Source organism: Melanerpes formicivorus, unplaced genomic scaffold (genome assembly GCF_026170545.1).
Source record: "Melanerpes formicivorus ecotype bairdi unplaced genomic scaffold, bMelFor1.0.p_v2 SCAF_1, whole genome shotgun sequence".
In the NCBI taxonomy this organism is placed as follows: Eukaryota; Metazoa; Chordata; class Aves; order Piciformes; family Picidae; genus Melanerpes; species Melanerpes formicivorus.
In genome coordinates this window covers 38,839,057-38,860,811 of record NW_027142353.1, presented here as the reverse complement: position 1 = coordinate 38,860,811, position 21,755 = coordinate 38,839,057, and the positions used below count along the sequence as shown (strand labels likewise).

Below are 21,755 nucleotides of genomic sequence, written 5' to 3'. Positions count from 1 at the left end.
TGTCATTGCCATGTCAAACTTGGATCTTAATTCTTGTTTGAGTTCTTACCAGCGCTCACTACGTGAAAGAAAGCTTCACATAGCTCCTAGCTGATAATAGATCAACTGAAAAGAAATGTTACTAAGATATTTAAAAAGGGATTATATGAAATAATAGATTTTCAGAGATCCATATGTAAAAGCTTTGCTGAATCATTGCTGTCAAAATTTGCTTGAAGTTATGACCATCTAGTAGGCTTCCAGTTTTGATTAAGATTGTTTTGTTTTTTTCCTGTTTGAGCTATGAAGAGCTCTTTGGCTCTGGTATCTGTGTTGAAAAATCTTTCAGGGAATAGGAATATTTGCATGTGTGTGTTGTAAACGTAAAAATTCTGTTGCTCACAATTATTCTGAAATGGGATCACTATAGGTAACCAATTTAGCACAGGCAGGCCAGTGTAAAAGCAAACACAACAATAAAAAAAACATAAAAATACTGCAAAATGCATTGAGATGGGCTTGGTTCTATCTTGTATCTGCAGGAGTGTAGTGTACACATTACTACATGTGACTTCTCTTGTTATGTTGGCACAATCTGCATGGAACACATTCTGGGTGTGCAGAAGGGAATAGGCAGACTACTGGTTCAACTCAGGTGTTTGCTTTAATTCTGTTTTTCAGTTTCTGCACCCCCAGATATCCTAAGCATATTTCCTCATCTTTATTTTTCTCATAAGAAATCTCCTTAACATGCCCCCTCCTTGCATGGGTTTAGCCAGATTAACTACAGATTATGCATGGCAAACATTTAAAAATCCCATGACAAGTTTTATTCACTTAGATAAAGCTTGAAACTATTATTTGGTTTGGGTTTTTTTTACCTAATAAAACATTCTAATGTTATATGTTAATTGTTGTTATTTTTTAGCATTTCCCTGGTGACTGTTAAATTTTCATAAGGCTGTTTTCTGCATTTCTCTGTCAGCTGAAGTTTGAGATAGTCCTTACAACAATGGACAATAAGTTGTGGTGGAAACGTTACATTGTTCCATTTTCTTCATGTGTTTTGGCGCTAGTCAACAAGAATCATCAGGGTGCAACCCATTTTTTCTTTCTTGGGGAGTCAATGAGACACTTCTGAAAGGAATTTTTCTTGTTCTCACTGATGAACACACTTTTCCCCTTCTTTTTCACTGAACTGGTGCATATTATCCCTGGAACATCTTCCCTAGTATCTATCACTGTTTCCAAAGCACAGTCCCTTCCCAATTCCAGAATGTTTCTTTCAAGGTTTTCTTTGGCAAGGACATGTGAATAGTGAGTTAATCATATGCACTACATAGCTGCCATTAGGTGAACTAGATTAACTGTGGTTGTGCAGTTAATTTGCAGATGCACAGAAAGCTCAATGCATTTTCAAAACATTAGATGGGCTGCACACATGCTGTAGACTTGGCCTGCATACTTCTGGTGAGCATTTGTCCAGTACATTTGAATATCCAACAGCAACTGATACTTCTCCCACTGGGCTACTGCATATCTGAGATTCTTGGGTAGGAATTCTCAGTTTTCAAAGTCTACCAGAAAATATTCCCAGGAGGAAGATCTATGGAAATGCTGCACCATCAGGTTAACAAAAACCACTTAATCATTGAACATGTTTCCTGGGCTTGTTATGTTACAGAGTAGTATAATTTACCAAGCTTAATGTTTTGACATGATGTGTTTTGTTCTGTATTCAAATTTTTTACAGTGTACATAAAAGCGGAAAAAAGGATGGACTGTTCAAAGAAAATCTTTTGTTACGTGGATGTACTATTAGAAATACAGAAGAGGTTGCAGGAATAGTAATCTATGCAGGTAACAGCTGAATTTCTGTCTGATGAGGCATATTGCCTTACTATAGTTTCTTTGAAGTAATAACAAAAATCCATATGACATCATTTGATGTAATTGCCTCTGCAGGCCACGAGACCAAAGCTTTGTTAAATAATAATGGACCCCGTTACAAACGCAGTAAGCTTGAAAGACAGATGAATGCTGATGTCCTTTGGTGTGTCCTCATACTTCTAGTCATGTGTCTTTTTTCTGCCATTGGTAAGTGCTCTTAAAAGTAGAAACCTAAGTGTCAGACTCTCTTAGAATTCATGCACCTGTCAATACATGAAATCCATAAAACTGCTTATGTATCATCTAATTTTTGTTGTGTTTTCTTCTTTGAAATCAAGATGTCTTGATATATACATAGATCCCTAGTATCAATCAAATATATGCTACTAGTATCAGAGGTTTAGATTTTACTACGCCTGATAGCATCCAAAATATTAAGTTTAAAAGAAGCCACTTTATAAGCAGTTCTCGCAAAATTGTAGGTGATAGAGTTTGACCTGCGATTAATCAGTTGACAAAGAAATTTGTGAGCATAGAATAAACATAAGTAGAACAGTGCTGCTCCCCATTTATTAAATCAAGGGCACAGTTTACAGCATTGATGCACTGTCCCTAAGGCTGCAGCTTTAACATGGAAGAAATAAATTAAGGTCTAAATCTGCATGAATCCGAACAGAAAACTCTCTAGACTTCATGAAAAGTTTAAGGAATTGCTGAGGTTCAGATAAATACTCTTCAGGCTTTTTTTTCTATTAATATGTAAGAAAGAATTGAGTTTTATGCTTAGTATTCAAAATGATTCTTTATATATGGCATATCAATTTCCATGTCCTTGATGTTTGTGTGACTCATCCAGCATAAATGCCAGAATGTTTCCTAACAACCACAGTGAAGTTTAATAACAATCTTACACCATTTTAGTACATCTCTGTGTGCCTTTTTCCAGGTATTTTAAAATGCTGCTTAAAGATGAGCATTTCCAGCTGTGAATCAGTATATTTGCTTCCACTGCGTACATGATACACTTTCATGGTGTCTCAGTGTTGGGGAGCCCAGTCCTCGGGGCTAAAGTACTATGATAGGTTTAATGTCAGGGAGTCACTGCCTGTGCTGTTCTCTCTGCCACTGTACCCAAGGTGTCGCCCCCAGAGCAGCAGCAGCGGGGTGTGTGCAGCAGTGGCTTCAGTTCAGCTGCGACTGTGAAAGGGACGCCCTCACTTCTACCACTTCTGCTACAAGGCTAGACGCCACCAGCAGAGGGCCGGAGCAAACTGCGGGAGGTGGTAATAACCAAATAGAGCTGTAAAGAAATATGCTGAACTCCTTGGAAAGTAGAGGTGCCTGATGCTTCAAGACATGGAAAGCTAGGTTCTGTAAGAGTCAGGCAATTTTTGTACCCTCTGTCGAGAAAGTGCAATTTGGGATATGATGACACTTAACTAATTCCTTCAAAATTCTGAGTCAGGATATTTGTAAAACAAGTCTTTATGTAGGTCATTCTCAATGTGAGACTTCTGATTTTTACTATCAAGAATAAAAATATAAACACCAATAAAACTATCAGAATGGTGATAGACTTGCAATGGTAGTACAGGGAGAAAATAATTTGCTCACTTGGCTGAAGTATAGTTTTTATTTTTCAGGAGTTCAATACTGGGTTTATATATCAAGATGTAAAGGACTTTGTCAGATGTGTCTTACAAAAGATTACTTTTAAAGCAGACATTTATTTCTGATTTCTCACATACAGTGAATATAGTTTGAATATTTCTTATCATGGGATAAATCTTCCTTCTTTTTAACTTAGAAAACATCAGGCATGCCATTTAAAGCCTTTTAGAACTGCAAGTCCTAGCACTGTATTTAAAAAGGCAACTTTCTTTTACAAGAATATAATAGAAATAACAACAAGAATAATAACCACATTATTAACTTACCAGCACAATCAATTAAAAAAAAAAAAAAAAAAAAGAATAAAACCAACACACAAAACAAGCAAACAAACAAACAAACAAAAACCCCAAAATTTTTTATTAAGGGTATGAATTTCTTCTGTTCTTAGTTCCTTAGTTTCCATGCTGTTGACTCCACTGATACTGTTATTTCAGTAGTTCTGTGGAGGTGATGGGTAAGACTCACACTGTAAAAATCAAGTATCTTCTGACTTTTATCCAGCTGAAACTACTTTAGTGATAGCTGCCTATTGATATACCCAGTGTGCACCAAATATCACTGAAATTAATAACTTTCTGAAGAGGTCAGATTTTCTCTGCTGATTACAAAGAGAGCCTAAACTACTAATTTATATTAGCCAACTTAGTTTATTTAGATATGTAAAACAACCATTGAATTCCATCCTGAAGGACAGGCCTTCTCAAATCCCAGGACACAAAAAGGAAGATAGTTTTGGGCCTTTCTCAAAAGTCATGCATAATAGTTGAAAACAAATACCACTTTCCTTTGTAACTCAAATCTAAGAACAAATTCATACCATAAACATTTTTTCTTTGAGTTAATTTGTGTTTTTCTCTCTTTCAACTCTTCTGCAGGTCATGGTTTATGGGTATGGCAATATGGTGAGAAAAAGAAACCAATTTTTGATGTTCCAGGACCTGATGGCAAATATTTGTCTCCTGTTTTAGCTTCAGTATACTTATTTCTAACAGTGATCATAGTTTTCCAGGTAATCGAGTTGTATGTGCTGTCACCTCTGTTCATAGTTTGCTGTAATAACAACATAAGGAACATCTGGACAACACTCTTAGTCATATGGTTTAGTTTTTGGTAGTCTTGTGAGGAGTAGGGAGTTGGACTAGATGATCCTTATGAGTCCCTTCCAACTTGAAATATTCCGTGAATGTACAGTATGTGTGGTATGCCTTCTACCACAAAACACTAAAAATACATTTAGTCATTTTAAAATTAAATTTTAGCTAGCAGCAATGTGATCATATATAGCTAGAAAGCTAAATGAAATAAAAGAAGTGGTCAACTCAGTGTTAAAAGATGATAAATTCTCTAAAATTATGAACAAACTAATGCATACAGTAACCTGTCAGAGCTCACTTGTCATTGGAGAATATATTTATCTGAGAAGCTTCCCCAAAAGACTCAGGTATTTTATTTTAAATGAGTAGGAAGAGATATGGTGCAGTGGTCCCTGCTGGGAGAAAACAGGCTTTGTATTTCATATCCACCCACTGTGGAACACCACCACAAAGACTGTGGGTGCCACTTTGGGTACAGTGTCCTGGTGTGAACAGAAGTTATGTATTTTTTGAGCTGCTTTCCAAAGATACTTCTCTTAACAACTCCATATCTCAACTGGATAACAAACTCTGTTTTAAGTTTTCTGGTCCTGAAAAGAAATGCACTGAATGGTGAAAGTGGCAGAAAGTTAAATAACAGACATTCATGTCACTGGGATATGAATTCATTCATGTCAGTGGGACACTAGAGGAGGTTGAGTTACTTGAGGTAGCAACTCCTTAATGAAAAGTAATTAAAAAAAGGATGTTAAATTACTTTTTGCACTCAGGTATTGACTATAATACCAATTTTAAAAATAATCTCCACAGAATTCTTCGAATACCAGCCTTTAGCGATAGTTTTTGTTTAAATAACCCCCATTTGCCACTTATATACCAGCTGTAATTTGCCCCTCATAGCTAATTCATCAAGCTAAATAGTGTATGCAGTCAGGAATTTCTGTCATGAAAACTGTCTACTGAGAAAAACTCAAGTACAAATTAGGTAGTTATGATAATCCTCAAAAAATGGTCAAATATTTTTCTGGAGAAACTTCTGTCTCTGTTTTCAACATTTATAAAATGCGTTCTTTATTCAGATAATCTGCAGTCCAAAAGCCAAGGCCAAAGAGATTGTTCCTGTGGAGAGGTTAACACTTCTCATTTTATTTCTCATATTCCTGCAAAATGAATTTGTAAACATCTATTATTTATGCAGAAAGGATTATCCCATTCCTTCACATTTACAGAATTCTAACTGTACTGTCTGGTTTGGTTTTTTTTTTCCTTTCCTTTCCCAGTTTCAAGCTTGCATTATTAGCCTAGAAAAGATAAGCTTCTATACAAGTTTTGATACCCTCCTGACATAGTAATGCATTTCACCTCCACAACTCACCATGTGTTTTCCTCAGCTATCAGAGTAAAAAACTCTTTTTAAAATGTGGTAATAACTTTACACTAGATGCTCAAAGTGTGTGTTCCAGTCTAGCACAAAGTTAACTAGATTTTACTAATTAATTGTGTCCTTTCTTCTATCTTAATTCTTTTTCTTTTTGTGTATCCTAGGTTATGATTCCAATTTCTTTGTATGTGTCCATTGAAATAGTTAAAATCTGCCAGGTATACTTTATTCACCAAGATAAAGATTTATATGATGAAGAAACAGACTCTCAGCTGCAGTGCCGAGCTTTAAATATCACAGAAGACTTAGGTCAGGTGCAGTTTATCTTTTCAGACAAGACTGGGACACTTACTGAAAACAAGATGGTTTTCCGAAGATGCACTGTTTCTGGAATAGAGTATTCCCATGATGATAATGGTGAGCTCATGATCTTACTTTCTGCCTATCAGTTCTATTTTTGGTGATCTGAAGTAGATTGAAAGATTACTCTAATCTTAAATCAAGAATTAAAAACCAAGAAATTGCATGTATCCACTCATCAAATTGTGTAATAGCTGTTTTCAGGTTGGTATAATTTGATGGTTGCATTCAGCTAGCAATGACAATCTTATCAAAGTGTTCTGTAACATCTACAGTATGTTGTCAAGACAGGTAAAGCTCATGATATAGTAAAGCACTTGAGCATGTGACTAATTTAAGCGAATTGAATAGTGCTGCTGGTATCACAGCTGTTTGGTGTGCTAGAAGTATACTATGTAAAATACCGGGTTTAGGCATAAAACCAGATCGGGACCAGCACCCGGGACTGCTGCGCTTGAACCGAGAGCTTTCTCCCTTGCTTTTGCTTTCTTTTCTGGGATTTGTGGGTCGGGAGGACCCTTGGTAGATGGTGAGGTCTGGCAGGGTCGTCCTTTCACATGCCTGCTTGGGATCAGGATCGTGACATCAGCTGCGGGAAGTTTAAAACCTGCCGGAGCTGTGTACGTGGTGCCATTTTGGCTGCAGAGCCTTCTGCCCGACTGCATGTGCCGGGGCAGCCTCTGTGGAAGCTTAGATAAATTATACCATTTAGGTGGAATAGATACATTTTTTGATAACTAACAATAAAACCCTGAACCATGGTTATTACTTGGACAAAGGCTATTACAAAAACAGTACATACCTAGACAGAGTTGGTGCATCAGCACACAGGAGTCCAGGCTGCTGGCTGCAGAGAGTGCTGGAACCTGGCACCTGGAATGGAGAGGGAAGGAGAAAACACCTGTGTCAGGTGTGACCAGGTGAACTTTCTCCTCAATCTGGTGGCAGAGTTAAAGAATGAAATGGCTGAGCTGAAGGATGAAGTATCAAGGCTCAGGTCAATAAGGGAATGTGAAAGGGAGTTAGATATGTGGGAGCAGGCTCTGCAGACCTCCCCTACTGAGGGAAGCATCCCTGGAAACAGGGAGGGATGGATACAGATCCCTGTCAAGGGTAGCAAGGGAAGTCCATCCCGGCCCTTTCCTCCTCTTCCACTGCCCTTGCATAATAAGTATGAGGCCTTGCAGGCCAAGGGCAATGTGGATGAGAGGGCTGAGGAGCAGCCATCTGGGGAGATGCCTAAGGCCAATCAGTCCCCACCAACTATAATGACCAGCTCCACAAAGAAAAAGAGAAGGGTTATAGTTGTTGGGGACTCTATCCTGAGGGGTACTGAGGGACCCATATGTCATCCCGACCAATCCCACAGGGACGTCAGCTCCCTACCTGGGGTCCAGGTAAGGGACATCACAAGGAGACTCCCTAAGCTAATCCAGCCCTCTGACTATTACCCATTGCTAGTAATACAAGATGGAAGTGACAAAATTGGTAAGAAGGGCACCAGGATGATTCAAAAAGAATTCAAGGCCCTCAGATAATTGATTGATGGGGCAGGAGCGCAAGTGTTGTTCTGCTCAGTTCCCTCAGTGGCAGGGGAGTACACTAAGAGGAACAGGAGAACCCATACCATCAACACTAGGCTCAGGGGATGGTGCCAGCAACGGAATTTTGGGTTCTTTGACCAAGGGGCCCCTTTTACTGCACCCAACCTGCTGAATCCTGATGGGGTGAAATTATCTAGAAAGGGCAAGAGGGTACTAGCTTTGGAGTTGGCAGGGCTCATTAAGATGGTCTGAAGGGGGTGGGCAAGGAAACCAGTCTCGCTGGAGAGGAATGAGTGGGACACAAATTAGGGTTAATTGAGAAATCGAGAGCCCAGCTGAAGTGCATGTGCACCAATGCCCGCAGTATGGGTAACAAGCAAGAAGAACTGGAAGTCCTGGTCCACCAGGAAGATTATGATATAATTGCCATTTCAGAAACATGGTGGGACAATACACATGATTGGAGTACTACACTGGGGGGTTAGAGGCTTTTTAGGAGAGACAGGCGAGGGAGAAGAGGAAGAGGGGTGGCTCTGTATATTAGGGAGTCGCTCTTTGCCACAGAGCATGAAGTGGAGGATAAAAGGATTGAGAGCCCATGGGTTAAAATCAGATGGAGGCCTAACAAATCTAACATCCTGGTTGGAGTCTGTTATAGACCACCCAACCAGGATGAGGAGGCGGATGAAATATTCTATAAGCAACTGGAGGCTGTCTCAAGATCATCAGATCTTGTCCTTGTGGGTGACTTTAACCTGCCAGATATCTGCTGGGAACTTAATTCATCAGAGAGGAGGCAGTCCAGAAGATTCCTAGAGAGTATGAGGACAGCTTCCTAAGGCAGCTGTTAAGTGAGCCTACCAGGGGTCAGGCTCTGCTTGACCTGCTGTTCTCCAATAGAGAAGGGCTGGTGGGAGATGTGATGGTGGGAGCCTGTCTGGAGTGCAGTGATCATGAGATAGTGAAGTTTTCCATAGGCAGGGAGATAGGGAGGAGCACCAACAGAACCTTCACTTTGGAATTCCGAAGGGTAAACTTCAACTTGTTTAAGAAACCCCTTCGGAAAGTACCCTGGGCAGCAGCCCTTAAGAACCAAGAGATCCAGGATGGTTGGACCTACTTCAAACAGGAGCTCTGGAAGGCACAGGAACTGGCAGTTCCCATGTGCTGAAAGATGAGCCGACAGGGAAGGTGACCAGCCTGGATGATCAAGCAGCTCCTGAAGGAATTAAGGGAAAAAAAGGGAAAAAAGGGAGGGAGGGAAGCAACTAGTGCTGTGCTTAAGGATGTTGTTAGATCATTTAGGAGAAAAATTAAAGGCAAAAGCCCAGTTAGAACTTAAGCTGGCCATTTCTCTGAAAGAGAATAAAAAGCATTTTTATAAATACATTAATGCTAAAAATAAGGGCAAGAAGAACCTCCACTCTTTATTGGACCTGAAGAGAAACATTGTAACTAAGATGAGGTAAAGGTTGAGGTTCTAAATACCTTCTTTACCTCCATTTTCAACAGTAAGGCAGGAGGACTTCAGAATAGCTGTCCTTCTGAACTGGTAGATGGGGTCAGGGAGCAGTGTAGTCCCCCTGAAATCCATGAGGAAGTAGTTAGGGACTTGCTGAGCCACTTGGATACTCACAAGTCCATGGGACCGGATGGGATCCATCCTAGGGTGCTGAGAGAGCTGGCAGATGAGCTGGCCAAACCTCTCTCCATCATTTTCCGCCAGTCCTGGCTCACCCAGATGACTGGAAACTGGCCAATGTGATGCCCATCCACAAGAACAGTTGGATGGAGGGACCTGGAAACTACAGGCCTGTCAGCTTGACCTCAGTGCCAGGGAAAATTATGGAGCAGATCATCTTGGGGGCAATAACTGCGCACCTGAAGGATGGCCAAGGGCTCAGGTCCAGCCAACATGGATTTAGGAAGGGCAGGTCCTGCCTCTCCGACCTGATCTCCTTCTATGATCAGGTGACCTGCCTGGTGGATATGGGGAAGGTTGTGGATATAGTCTACCTGGACTTCAGCAAGGCCTTTGACACCATGCCCCGCAGCAAACTGCTGGCCAAGCTTTCAGCTTGTGGTTACGACAGCAGCACTCTGCGTTGGGTTAGGAACTGGCTGGAGGGCCAAGCCCAGAGAGTGATGGTGAATGGTGCCACATCCAGCTGGCAGCCAGTCACCAGTGGTGTCCCCCAGGGATCAGTGCTGGGCCCCATCCTCTTTAATATCTTCATTGATGATCTGGATGAGGGGACTGTCATCCAGTTTGACGGAGTCAGTCATCAGCAAATTTGCAGATGACACCAAGTTGGGAGCAGATGTTGATCTGTTACAGGGTAGAAAGGCTCTGCAGAGGGACCTCGACCAACTGGACAGATGGGCAGAGTCCAACAAGATGACATTTAACAAATCCAAGTGCCGGGTGCTGCACTTTGGCCACAACAACCCCATGAAGAGCTACAGGCTGGGGTCAGAGTGGCTGGAAAGCTGCCAAATGGATAGGGACCTGGGCATGCTGATTGACAGCCGCCTAAACATGAGCTAGCAGTGTGCCCAGGTGGCTAAGAAGGCCAATGGCATCCTGGCCTGTATTAGGAATAGTGTGACCAGCAGGAGCAGGGAAGTCATTGTGCCCCTGTACACTGCACTGGTTAGGCCACACCTTGGGTACTGTGTCCAGTTCTGGGCCCCACTGTTTAAGAAGGACGTCAAGACACTTGAACGTGTCCAGAGAAGGGCAACAAGGCTGGTGAGAGGCCTTGAGCACAAGCCCTATGAGGAGAGGCTGAGGAAGCTGGGATTGTTTAGCCTGGAGAAGAGGAGGCTCAGGAGTGACCTCATTGCTCTCTACAACTACCTGAAAGGTGGTTGTAGCCAGGAAGGGATTGGTCTCTTCTTCCAGGCAACCAGCACCAGAACAAGAGGACACAGTCTCAAGCTGTGGCAGGGGAAATTTAGGCTTGAGGTGAGGAGAAAGTTCTTCACTGAGAGTGTCGTTAGCCAGGGAGGTGGTGGAGTCACCATCCCTGGAGGTGTTCAAGAGGGGACTGAATATGGCTATTGGTTCCATGGTTTAGTCCTGAGGTCTGTGGTGAGGGGTTGGACTTGATGATCTTTGAGGTCTCTTCCAACCTTGGTGATTGTGTGATTCTTCTAGTCCAGCTTCCCTTTGTCAGATTCTTTAAAGTGTTCCTGTGTGACAGGTGTCTGTGTTAAGGTACCTTCAGTGTTGTATTTATGCTGCTGTTGATAGGGTGTCCCCAAGTATCAGATTCTTGAAACACTATAACATACTGCTTTGTCTCAAGAGAATGAGGGCTGTCATCTCTGTGTCTTCCCATCACCCTTTTAAAATTATGGACAGATTTCCTGTTTTGTGATTTGTTTCTGATTCATGTTACTTAATATTTGGTTGTTAGCATTTTTGACATAATACATCTTAACTCTTCAAACCATACTCTGTCTATATGCAGGAAAATAGCTATAGTATTGTATTCACACACACCAACAAAAGTTTCTTGATCTGCATAATTTAGAAAGATCAGTGATTAGAGTGCTTTCTCACAAACCGCTGTAGAAGTTCGTTTTACAAATAAGTTACAGAACAAGAGAAATAACTGAAATAGATGGGAAATTTCTAAAACAATGCTTTGGAGCGTTCATAAGGTTCAGAATTGTGAAAAGATATTTTGAAGTTTTGGATCTTGCAAGGATTATTCTTTTTTCTCCTGCTTTAAAGTATTAGTGAGGCCTTACATTTAAGACACTTTTTCATGAAACTAGGTGCTTGGGAAGTGTTATTAACCCAGTGTTACAGAAAGAACTTAAACAGGGTGAAGCTGTGACTTCCTACCTCTCTAGTGTGGGTTAAAATTAAGAATACGTTTCTGGACTTGTAATTTTGGTTGTGACATTCATTCCTTTTTTCTTCTTCCTTGCCACTGATCATTTGCTTGCTTGTACTAATTTCAGAGGGTAGAATGTTCTTTGCAAGAATGCTGGTGGTACTGCTAACTAAAACAGCACAGAAAAGGTATTTTTATGAGCTTTATATCATCACCTAATATGTAGGCTAAAGTAAGGCTCCTGACCTTCAATATTGAGTTTCAGATCTTTCTTCTTCAAATGTGATGTATTTAACAGAAATCTAAAGTTCGCTCATACTTTCCTTTTATGATTTCAGATTATGGTATAAATGTTAATGACAGCAAAATTAATTTCACAGAAGTACCACATAAATACATAAACTGTTTCTTTTTTTCACTCATTCATTTCCCAGATGGTTATGTCTGGGGTTTCTTGTAAATTCAGTCAATATAAGATTTCTGACAAATAGAATTTTGAAATTGACACAGAATTTATACACAATACCTTATACACAGTAATTTTTTTTCTTTTTTTTTTTTTTTTTTTTTCTCCTCTACAGGAAAAAAAAAATTGTTTCTCTGTCATTCTAGATATAAATGGTCATCATTTATATTGATTGTCCCCCCTATAATCAGGATTAATGACAAAATAAAAACTATTCTTCATTCAGGTGTTAATTAGCTCTATTGTCCAGTCTGATTTTCTAACAATGTCTTATATTTTGTAAGGTGAAGTCTTCTTGTTAAATATAGTGAAATGTCTATCACACCTCTTCCTGGGTTTAGGGGAGTGCATCAACCATTCCATTGCTTTGTGCCTGCAAATAATTTCTCAGCTGCTCTTCTATATCCTATACCAGAGTATCTGAATTCCCCTCTGAAGTTTTGGAGCATATGTTATATCTGATGCCATCCTGCTCTGCACCTCAATTTTTGCTGAAGATTTTGTGAATTAGAAAATTGTAAATTCTTTACCTTGGCAAGTGATCTGAGGCTGCCGTATATGCCAGAAAACCAAGTAAATGTGTCTGGTTTTTCTTCCTTGTTTCAAAGATGATCTGAGTCTTTCTTAGTTTATCTGATTTTTCAAGCATAGTGGTTTGTTACTTGAAGTCAAACTCAAACTAGTACTTTAGATGAAGTGAATTTAAAATTGTTGTACACAGGTCAAGATTCAAAAGTGAAGATAATTTTCTACTGTAATTTTCTACTGTAAAAGCAGAAAGCTTAGGATGGAAATGTCCTTGTTCTGTGCTCTTTGGCCTAAGTTTGTTATTCTACTGTGTCTGAGTAGCAGTGCCTGCTATTCCAGTTGCTTTACTCGTCTCACAATAAGATCCTGGCTTTGGTTATGGATAGTTTTACAGAACTTTAGCTATTTGGTTCAAGTTTTCCATGCCAGATGTTTGCCTCAGGCATGTATTATGGGAGTGAAAATTCAATCAGAACAGCTTCATTCAGCCATATCCAAGAACAGGGCTTTTTTCCCATGCTAAGAAGTTCTGGGAAATTTTCCTCTGAAGTCATCTAGAGGCCCGATACTCTATGGCTCAGCCATACAAGCACAGACAGAAGAAAAGTTATGCCTACAGTGGCAGATTCAGGTCTGAAATCTTCTTACTTTAGTACTTTATTTTTCTGTTAAAGCACTTTTTTCTGCATAATCTATTACAGCTGCATATCTGTTAATTACTCAATGAACAGATTGTGCAGAGCCTTCAAAGATTTTCTCTAAAACTCCTTCAAATTTATTAGCAATTATCCCATTCTACAGGGATCATTGTACTGCATTTGTCATCATCATATACAAGTTCCTTCCACTAGTCCATTAAGCGGTGTGTGTATCTTTCCTTATGTGTAGCTTGGTGTTTCCCCTTCTTGCTCTCCCAATGCATGCAGTGCACAATTTGTTTGGGTTTAGGGGCTACTTAAAAGGCATACTGTCTTAGGACTGGTCTATTTCTTGTGTGGTGGGAGTGTTGTTATTTTCTTTGGAAATTTGTTTCACAAAGCCATGTGAATTCCCCCTGTGAAAGGTGAGCTTTATGACTGTGAGGGAAGTTCAGGTTTGCATCAGACATGAATGTATTAATCAGGGTTTTCATCACAGAGGCTTTTTGTTTGGTTGGTTGGTTGGTTTTTTTTTGGTGGTATTTGGAACAAGGGGAAGTTTTTCTTAACTTTCTGGAAAAAATATTTTACTCCAGAATTCTCTATTAGCTCTAAGTTTCTTGTGATGGTGATGGTACTACGCCCAGGAGTATTGCATTGTTTTAGTCTAGACAAGAGGTAACAGAAACATGAATAATACAGGGCAATAAATTGCACCAGTGTGGGACAGACTCTTTTAGCCTACTGGATTTTATACAAAATATTACTCAAGGATGCTGATATGTGAGATCATAGCACCAAAGCAGAATCCAGGAATACATGTGAAGACTCTGAGGGAAAGTGTAAGTGTATTTAGCAACAGTTCTATGATGCAAGCTCTATCAAATATTAATCACTGTTGATATCACATGTAATATTTTGGTGATGTATTATGTGCTGATCAGGATCAAACTACAGAAATTAATGTTGCTCATTTGGGTCCTGTGGAGACCAAGTTGTTAGAGATGGAGTTTTTGTTACTAGCTTCTAGATGTTTGTGTAGAAGGTAGTCATCTAGTGATTTTACAGTTACAGGAGAAAATTAAACATTTGTGGCATGCAATTCATCAGACCTGTTTTAGACAGATATGCTTGATATCTAATATATGCCCATTTCTCTGTGGTTTAGAATTCTAACTACAGGTGAAGAGAATTGCCATCTCATGTCTGTGTGACCTGTGTTCTTGAATCTGTTTCTTCATTTGCAGAGTGTTAATTCAGGTGCAAAGTATGTCATGGATTGCTCTCAGTGAAAGAATGATTGTTCCTTTCATAAATATGCTGGACATTTGTGGATTGCCCATTGGCACTATACTTTGCTTAAATCCTGGATTTATTCTTCCAATTGGTGCTTCCTCCTAGCCCAAAAGAATGTTTGCACTAAAACAAAACAAAGCAAAACAAAACATTTAATTGTCTCCCTATATGTAAAACTATGTTATCATACCATAGCTCTTCCTTTCAGGCTAGTAGCCAGCTTCTAACAACTCTTGGAACTAGGCATGACCCTAGTCTGCCTGCCAACCCCAGAGATAGTAGGTGCCCAAAAGTTGACTGCGCTTCTGAAACTCGTTACATGACATAGCTACAAGCAAATGCTCTTGGCCCGATATTTGTCCTAATTGTTTTCTAAATGCTGACTTAATCACGCTCTTGCTTATGCTGTATGATATGTGTTTTTTAGGCACCCATTGTATGGAACTTTTGACAAAACATGAGTTGAATTTCCATGAATACAACCATAAATATCTGAAAATGTTGAGTTTTTCATTCTTTGCATTCCTTTTCCTTCTTTAAACAACAGTGAAGAAAAACTATATACAGCATAAGAATAACAGAATTTTATGGGGGTGAAGACAGATGATGAAAACCTCAGTGATTTTCTCTTGCCTAACAAGAGTTTCTTTCTGCATTCTTTTTTAAGTTATTTTTTACTTCTCACAATAAAGTGCATTATTTTTTTAAAAGTTTCTTATTTTGGGGGCTCCTTTTTAGTAGAACTTTCTTACTCTTTTTTTGAACCACAGAATTACAGGGATTGGAAGGGACATCTGAAGATTGTCTAGTCCAACGTCCCTGCCAGAACAGGTTCGCATAAGAGCCAGTTGTATGGTACAGCATCCAGGCAGGTTCTGAATGAGTCCAGAGGGGGAGAATCCACCACCTGTCTGTCCAGCCTGTTACAGTGCTCCACCACCCTCAAAGAAGTTCTTCTCCACTTTTAGATGAAACTTCCTACATTCAAGGTTGTGACTGTTACCTTTTGTCCTGTCACTGGGCACCACTGAAAAAAGAGTGGCCCCCTCCTCCTAAGACCCACCCTTTACATATCTATAACCATTGATAAGATCCCCCCTCAGTTTTCTCTTCTTTAGCTAAAAAGCCCCAAGTGCCTCAGCCTTTCTTCATAAGACAGATGTTCTAGTCCCCTAATTCTCTTTGTAGCCCTTTGCTGTACCCTCTCAAGCAGTTCCCTGTCCTTTTTGTACTGGGGTGCCAAGAACTGGACACAGCACTCCAGATAAAGCCTCACCAGGGCAGAGTATAGGGGAAGGAGAACCTCCCTTGACCTGCTTGCCGCACTCTTCTTCATGCACCCCTGGATTCCATTTGCCTTTTTGGACACAAGGACACATTGCTGGCTCATGGTCATCCTGTTGTCCTCCAGGACTTCCAGGTCTTTTTCCACAGAGCTGCTTCCCAGCAGGTCATCCACCAACTTGTACTGATACATGGGGTTAATCCTCCCTAGGAGCAGTACCCTACACTTGCCCTTGTAGAACTTCATAACGATACTCTACCCAACTCTCAAGCTTGTCCAGGTCACACTGGATGGCAGCACAGCCTTCTGGTGTGTCAGCTGCCCCTGCCAGTTTTGTGCCATCAGCAAACTTGCTGAGGGTACACTCTGTCCCTCCATCCAGGTTGTTGGTGAATATATTGAACAGGACTGGACCCAGCTGTGAACCCCAGGGAACAGACCTCCAACTAGATACTGTGTCACTGACCACAGCCCTCTCAGCTCTTTCATCCAGTTTCCAATCTATGTCACTGTGCATTCATCTAAGCCACAATTCCTAAGCCTGCCTCTGAGGATGCTGAGTGAGACAGTGTCAAAAGCCTTGCTGAAGTCAAGATAGACAACATCCACTGTCCTCCCCGTATCTAACCATTCAGTCATGCCTTCAAAGAAAGCTATCAAATTAGTCAGACATGACTTCCCCTTGGTGAATCCATTTTGATTACTTCTGATAACCTTCTTTTTCTCTACATGCTTTGAGATGACACCCAGAACAAGCTGTTCCACCATCTTTCTAGAGACGGAGGTGTGGATGACTGGCCTGTAGTTTCCTGGGTCAAGAGAACATGGACTGCACATCGGAAAATTAATTGATTAATTAATTATCCATATTGGATAATTATATTTATAAAAAACAATAAAAAAGCATGAAAACCAAGAGAACTTTTTCTGTAATTGCAGCTGCTGTTTCCAAAGGGATATAATACCTGCCATCATTACAAAATTTGACAATCCAGAAATCAGGCTGGTTCATTTAGGCTTTCTGCAGGAAGATCAAAACCTTTAGCAGTACTGGATGCTTCAGACACTGGTAGCTTGTTTGCAGTTTCTCTTTACATTGATTAATTGCATTTTGAAAAAAATTCACTGGTATCTGAAGAGAGAACCAGTGCCAACAGATGTAGAACTCAGGACATTAGAGGTGCCCCACTTTAAATCCTATGAAAGACAGAATAATTCATATTTAGACTGGATTTTAGGAAGACATTCTTCAATATGAGGGTGGTGGGAGTCTGGAATAAGCTGCCCAGGCAGGTTGTGGATGTTTCCTCCCTGAGGGTGTTCAAAGCCAGACAAGTCTACTTGAGAGGCATCCCTGCCTGTGGTGGGGAGGTTGGAGTATATGATCCCTGAGGTCACATCCAACCTAAGCCATTCTATGATATTTAGAAACAGATAATACCTTTTTCTAAACAAATACTTAACACTCAAAATTGCTCTGGAAATGTCCAGAAACATAGGAATGATATAAAGTGGAGTAAAAAGTTCTTAATGAAGGATTTATGGTTATTCTTTATAAACCCCTGGGGATACCAAGAGGGGAAAGGAAGGAAAATCTTGGTGTTTCTTACCTCCAGACTTGTCCTTATGGGAAAGGACTTGCAAAGTAAATCAAGTTACAATTATGCTAGCACACTTGTACAAATTTATAGCATGCTAGCTTCTTGGCTGACTCTTTACATAAACACTAGAGCGCATTTCAAAGTGAAATAAGCTTGCACTCATAAAATAAAGGAAATAAGGTGGCGTGGTGGTGTAAGTAAGTACTGCACATCTAGATTTACTTCTTGGTAGTTCAGTAACAGCCTTATTCAATGATTTGGGGTGAAATGGAATTATCCCATGGTGAAATCAGGGCTCACATCTGAATTACTCTGGTTTAGGGGGTCTGCAGTTTTATTCTGCTCAAAGGGAAGTTCTTTAGAGTTTCCTGATCCCATTTCACTGGTTAGGGGATCTTCTGACTATGGGGGAAACACTGTCTCTATCAGCCTGCAAAATAGATGATGCATCACAGAACATAGGTAGCATGGAAGGTAGAACAAAACCAAGCAAAACCCAAAAAAAAAAAAAGTGTTTTTAAAATAAAAGATTGTCCCTTAAAATACTGATGATCTACTACAATATTTTTATTTATATCTTACTGTTTTCTTCTGAAAGATGAAAGAGAGTTCTTGGAGTATTAATTATCGTTTCTTCTTTGTGCCATAAATATAAAATTAAATAGAGGATAGTGAAATCTGACTTTTGTTAATTGTATTGCTGCATTTCTCAAAGTTGTTTGTGTCTTTGCCCTTAATAAAAACCTCTCTATCAGACAAAAGATCAAGGCCATCCATTTTCAGTGCTGAAACTGAAAAGCATCCTATAACAATGTCTCTCAGGTTATAATGTTCACTGGAAAAGGTTCTGAGTTGGAGAGAGCTGAGTGGGTGGAAAGAATAGTGTGTTCCCAAAGAAGCACGCTTCGCACAGCTGAAGCATTGTGAACCTTAGCCATAATATAATGATTGAACTGGATTTTATTATTTCTTCAAACTTCTTAATTCTTGCAGCATAGTATGTAAAACTGCACTTGAGAAAATGCTGAAATGTGCCAAGGGCTGGTTTTTTTATACCAAGCTTACCTTGGTATAAACTGAAATAACACTCTTTGTATCAAAAAAATTCTCATTTGACTTGTCTAAATGATATTCTAGTCTTGTGTCTACTTTCCCTTTTTCTCAGCAGCAGGAAAAATTAAATGAATGTGCTACAAAGAAAACCTGTGTAGAGAGCAAGAGATAGTTGGCATTGCATAGACTAGAAAGGACTGTGATACTGATACATTACTGATAAATAAGCTGAGTGCTGCAATAAGAAAGAGCTTTTGCTATGTTGAATAAACAAAGTATTTTTAGGTGTAAGAAAGAAGGAGGAATACAGAGATATGGTATGTGAGTATAACTATGTATTCTGCATGAAATGCATCCTGTACTTAGCCACAGAGATCTTGACATGGAATAAGATTATAATCAGTTCAGGATCTTTGAAGTATGTATTTCAAGGAGTATTTTCAGAGCAGAAGCTTGAACTAGGTAGGATTATTAAAACATCTCTTTTTTTTTATAACCTCTGCTCAGAACAGAGTTGAACTAACCAGGTAGTACATTTTGCAAAGCAGAAAAGAATGATTGCAGCCAGTCCTTTTGACAAGGAATCTTAGCTTTTATCCCAAATTCAAGCTTTTTTAATGCTTTTCCTAAGAGAGACTGAGTGTCTACAGGTTGCAACATCTTCCTTATGACTGGATTTACTGCTAAGAGGCTTAGTGAAGATGAAGTACAAAAATATGCTTCATATGATTTAAGTTTTGAACTTTGTTAACATGCAGAAAACCTTACTGATGTGTTGTCTTGAGCAAGGCTTTTTTGACTTGGGGTTTGCAGCATGTATATAGGGGCCTGCAGAAGATAATTAAGGTAGGCCTTATGCTATCAGTCTGGGGCACTGCTGTCCAGGTCTCATTCCAGAGTGTACACCCAGCGCAAAGAAGGACAGAAGTATTTCAGTGTGCTGATCCAGTCTAGTACTTGAGGCATCTTCTTAAAGTGACACACTGTGATACCTCTATGGCCTCTTCCTTTCTTGCATGCCTGGGTTTCTTCTGGAAGGAGACAGGGATGCCTAGGAGAAGCAGTGAGCAAGCCTGGCTCATATCTCAAACAAGGGTATGGATCAGTGCTTATGACATTCTGCAAATCACTTTGGCACTGTGGACTGCTTCTGATATAGATAAATCTGTGATCAGTTGAATTAAATTCATAGTATGGGGATCTACACTTATATTGGGAAAAGGCACAGAGGCATACAGAGCAGAAGAAAGAGGGAATTAGTAGTGTAGAGTGATGGGACAGATTAGAACTGTGCTCTCTCAAAGCAATGCAACAAGTTGCAGGAAGCAGACTGTCCAGGTGAGGTGAACGTCATTTCCTTGCAACTCATTACCATGCAACAGAAGGACCAAGTTGACCAGTGACCCACCTAATTTTTTGAGCTGTCTTCTAGGTTCTGTCATGTGAATCAAAGGACAAAGTAGGTACTGTGTCCTGGTTTGAGCTTCCAGCTCAGGACAGAATGTATATTTACCCCAAAGGAGTAAATAAAAGCACTTGCACAGAATTGGAAGTTTGTAATATCTACAAAAGTAAACAAAGTACAAAAGGTAGTAAGGAATTGGCAATGGACCAGGCTCCTGATGGACTAGGCCCCACTATGCAGCAGAAAACAGCATCCAGCCACCAGTAAGGCTCTCCCCACCATGCTACAAAGCAAAAGCAAGAGCCAAGAGAGAGCTGACCAGAAGTTCTGCTTCTTAAATAAGGAATATGCAGGAAAAGGAAGGAAATAGCTCATTACGTTATTCAGTGCCTCTCACTTGGGACAGACTTTCCACCCCTCTGGGAGGACGTCCATCTCTATGGAAGTTTAACCCTTAACCTACAACACACTGAAAGGAGAAGGCAGCTGTGCTGTACCCTTCTATTTGCACCTCTGTGGCTTTATGGAGCAGCTATATGTGCCATTGCTCAACCTCTTTCCCACCACATAATACAAAGGAGCATGAATCACACCAAATAATGCCAGTGAAGGAGATCCCTCAGACATCCACAGTTTCCTCAGGGCTGCATTTGACCTGTGGGGCAGAAGTGATCTGCAGTGTGCCCTGCAGTCTCTGTGTCTCCAAACACACTCTGGCCCTTTCAACCTTTATGACCTAAATTTTCTTCAGCAGGAGTCAGAGTGTAGCACAGGGTGTCACATACCTGGGTATGCAGTTGGAAAAACATCCAGGTGTGCATTCACAGCCAGGACTGGGAAGCTCTCTCAGGTCCCACAGTTCAGAAGGAGCCCTGTGCATGTTCCAAATGGAGTTGAAAAAACCTCCAATACATGGTACCAATCTATCACCATGTACTGTGTGTGGTCTGATTTCAACTCCTCCAGCTGCTTTCTGACAGCTAAAACGTGTTTGAAAATTGCAGTGGATGGCAAGGAAGGTGTTTTCTTTGATGTTAAAGCTAGCTGGTAAAAAATGATCCCATGCCAAACTCAGTATATGCAATGCACAATTTTTCTTAGGAAGTATTTTGAAAGAAAAAAAAACAAAACTTCTGAATAATTAACTTACTTGCTAGTGATTTAGCACTTGATATTAGGAAAATTGAACTTGTTACACCAGAGAACCAAAACAAAGCCAAGCCAGAAGCATATGGCTTGTGCTGTGTATCTGGATTGCGTGGATTGTTTGAGAGAATAATGAAAAGCCTTTCCATGAATACCTAAAGAAAGACTAAATAGATATGTCTTTAAGTGGCATGTGGTTGTGTAAGGAATCACCCAAATTATTATATGCCTGTTGTCTTTAGGAATGGAGAAATATGTTACACATCAGATAAAGGTAAATGGAGACTGTCATTACAGGGGGTGAATTCATAGCTGCTCATGGCTTCATTCTGTTTCTTTTCTGATATGGGTAAATCTTTTCTAAGTTCTGTGTATAAAACTGCCAGGGTTGGTTTCTAACATTAAATTGTCATAGTCGGATGCTGAGGAATCATTCATCTAAAATATATAATTTAGAACAACTCTTTCCTTCCATGTGCACTAAGTATTTTGCATGGCCCCACACTGTGATAGAAACAAATGTTGCAGCAGGTGAGGGTACCCTTTCTTTGATACTGCATGCTTCGT

At 40.1% G+C, this 21,755-nt stretch overlaps 1 protein-coding gene across 2 annotated transcripts in view; it reads left to right on the top strand.

Moving 5' to 3' along the window:
- The window catches only part of ATP10A (ATPase phospholipid transporting 10A (putative)), a 147,840-nt gene that overhangs the window by 87,918 nt on the left and 38,167 nt on the right, over positions 1–21,755 (top strand). The window contains exons 4-7 of one of the 2 annotated variants that reach the window (XM_068140520.1): positions 1,733–1,839; positions 1,945–2,076; positions 4,419–4,552; positions 6,183–6,435. In XM_068140520.1, the coding sequence (XP_067996621.1) occupies positions 1,733–1,839; positions 1,945–2,076; positions 4,419–4,552; positions 6,183–6,435 (626 nt within the window). Of the gene's footprint in view, positions 1–1,732; positions 1,840–1,944; positions 2,077–2,099; positions 3,150–4,418; positions 4,553–6,182; positions 6,436–21,755 lie in introns of those variants that run through there. The other variant, XM_068140528.1, reaches the window with a different exon arrangement.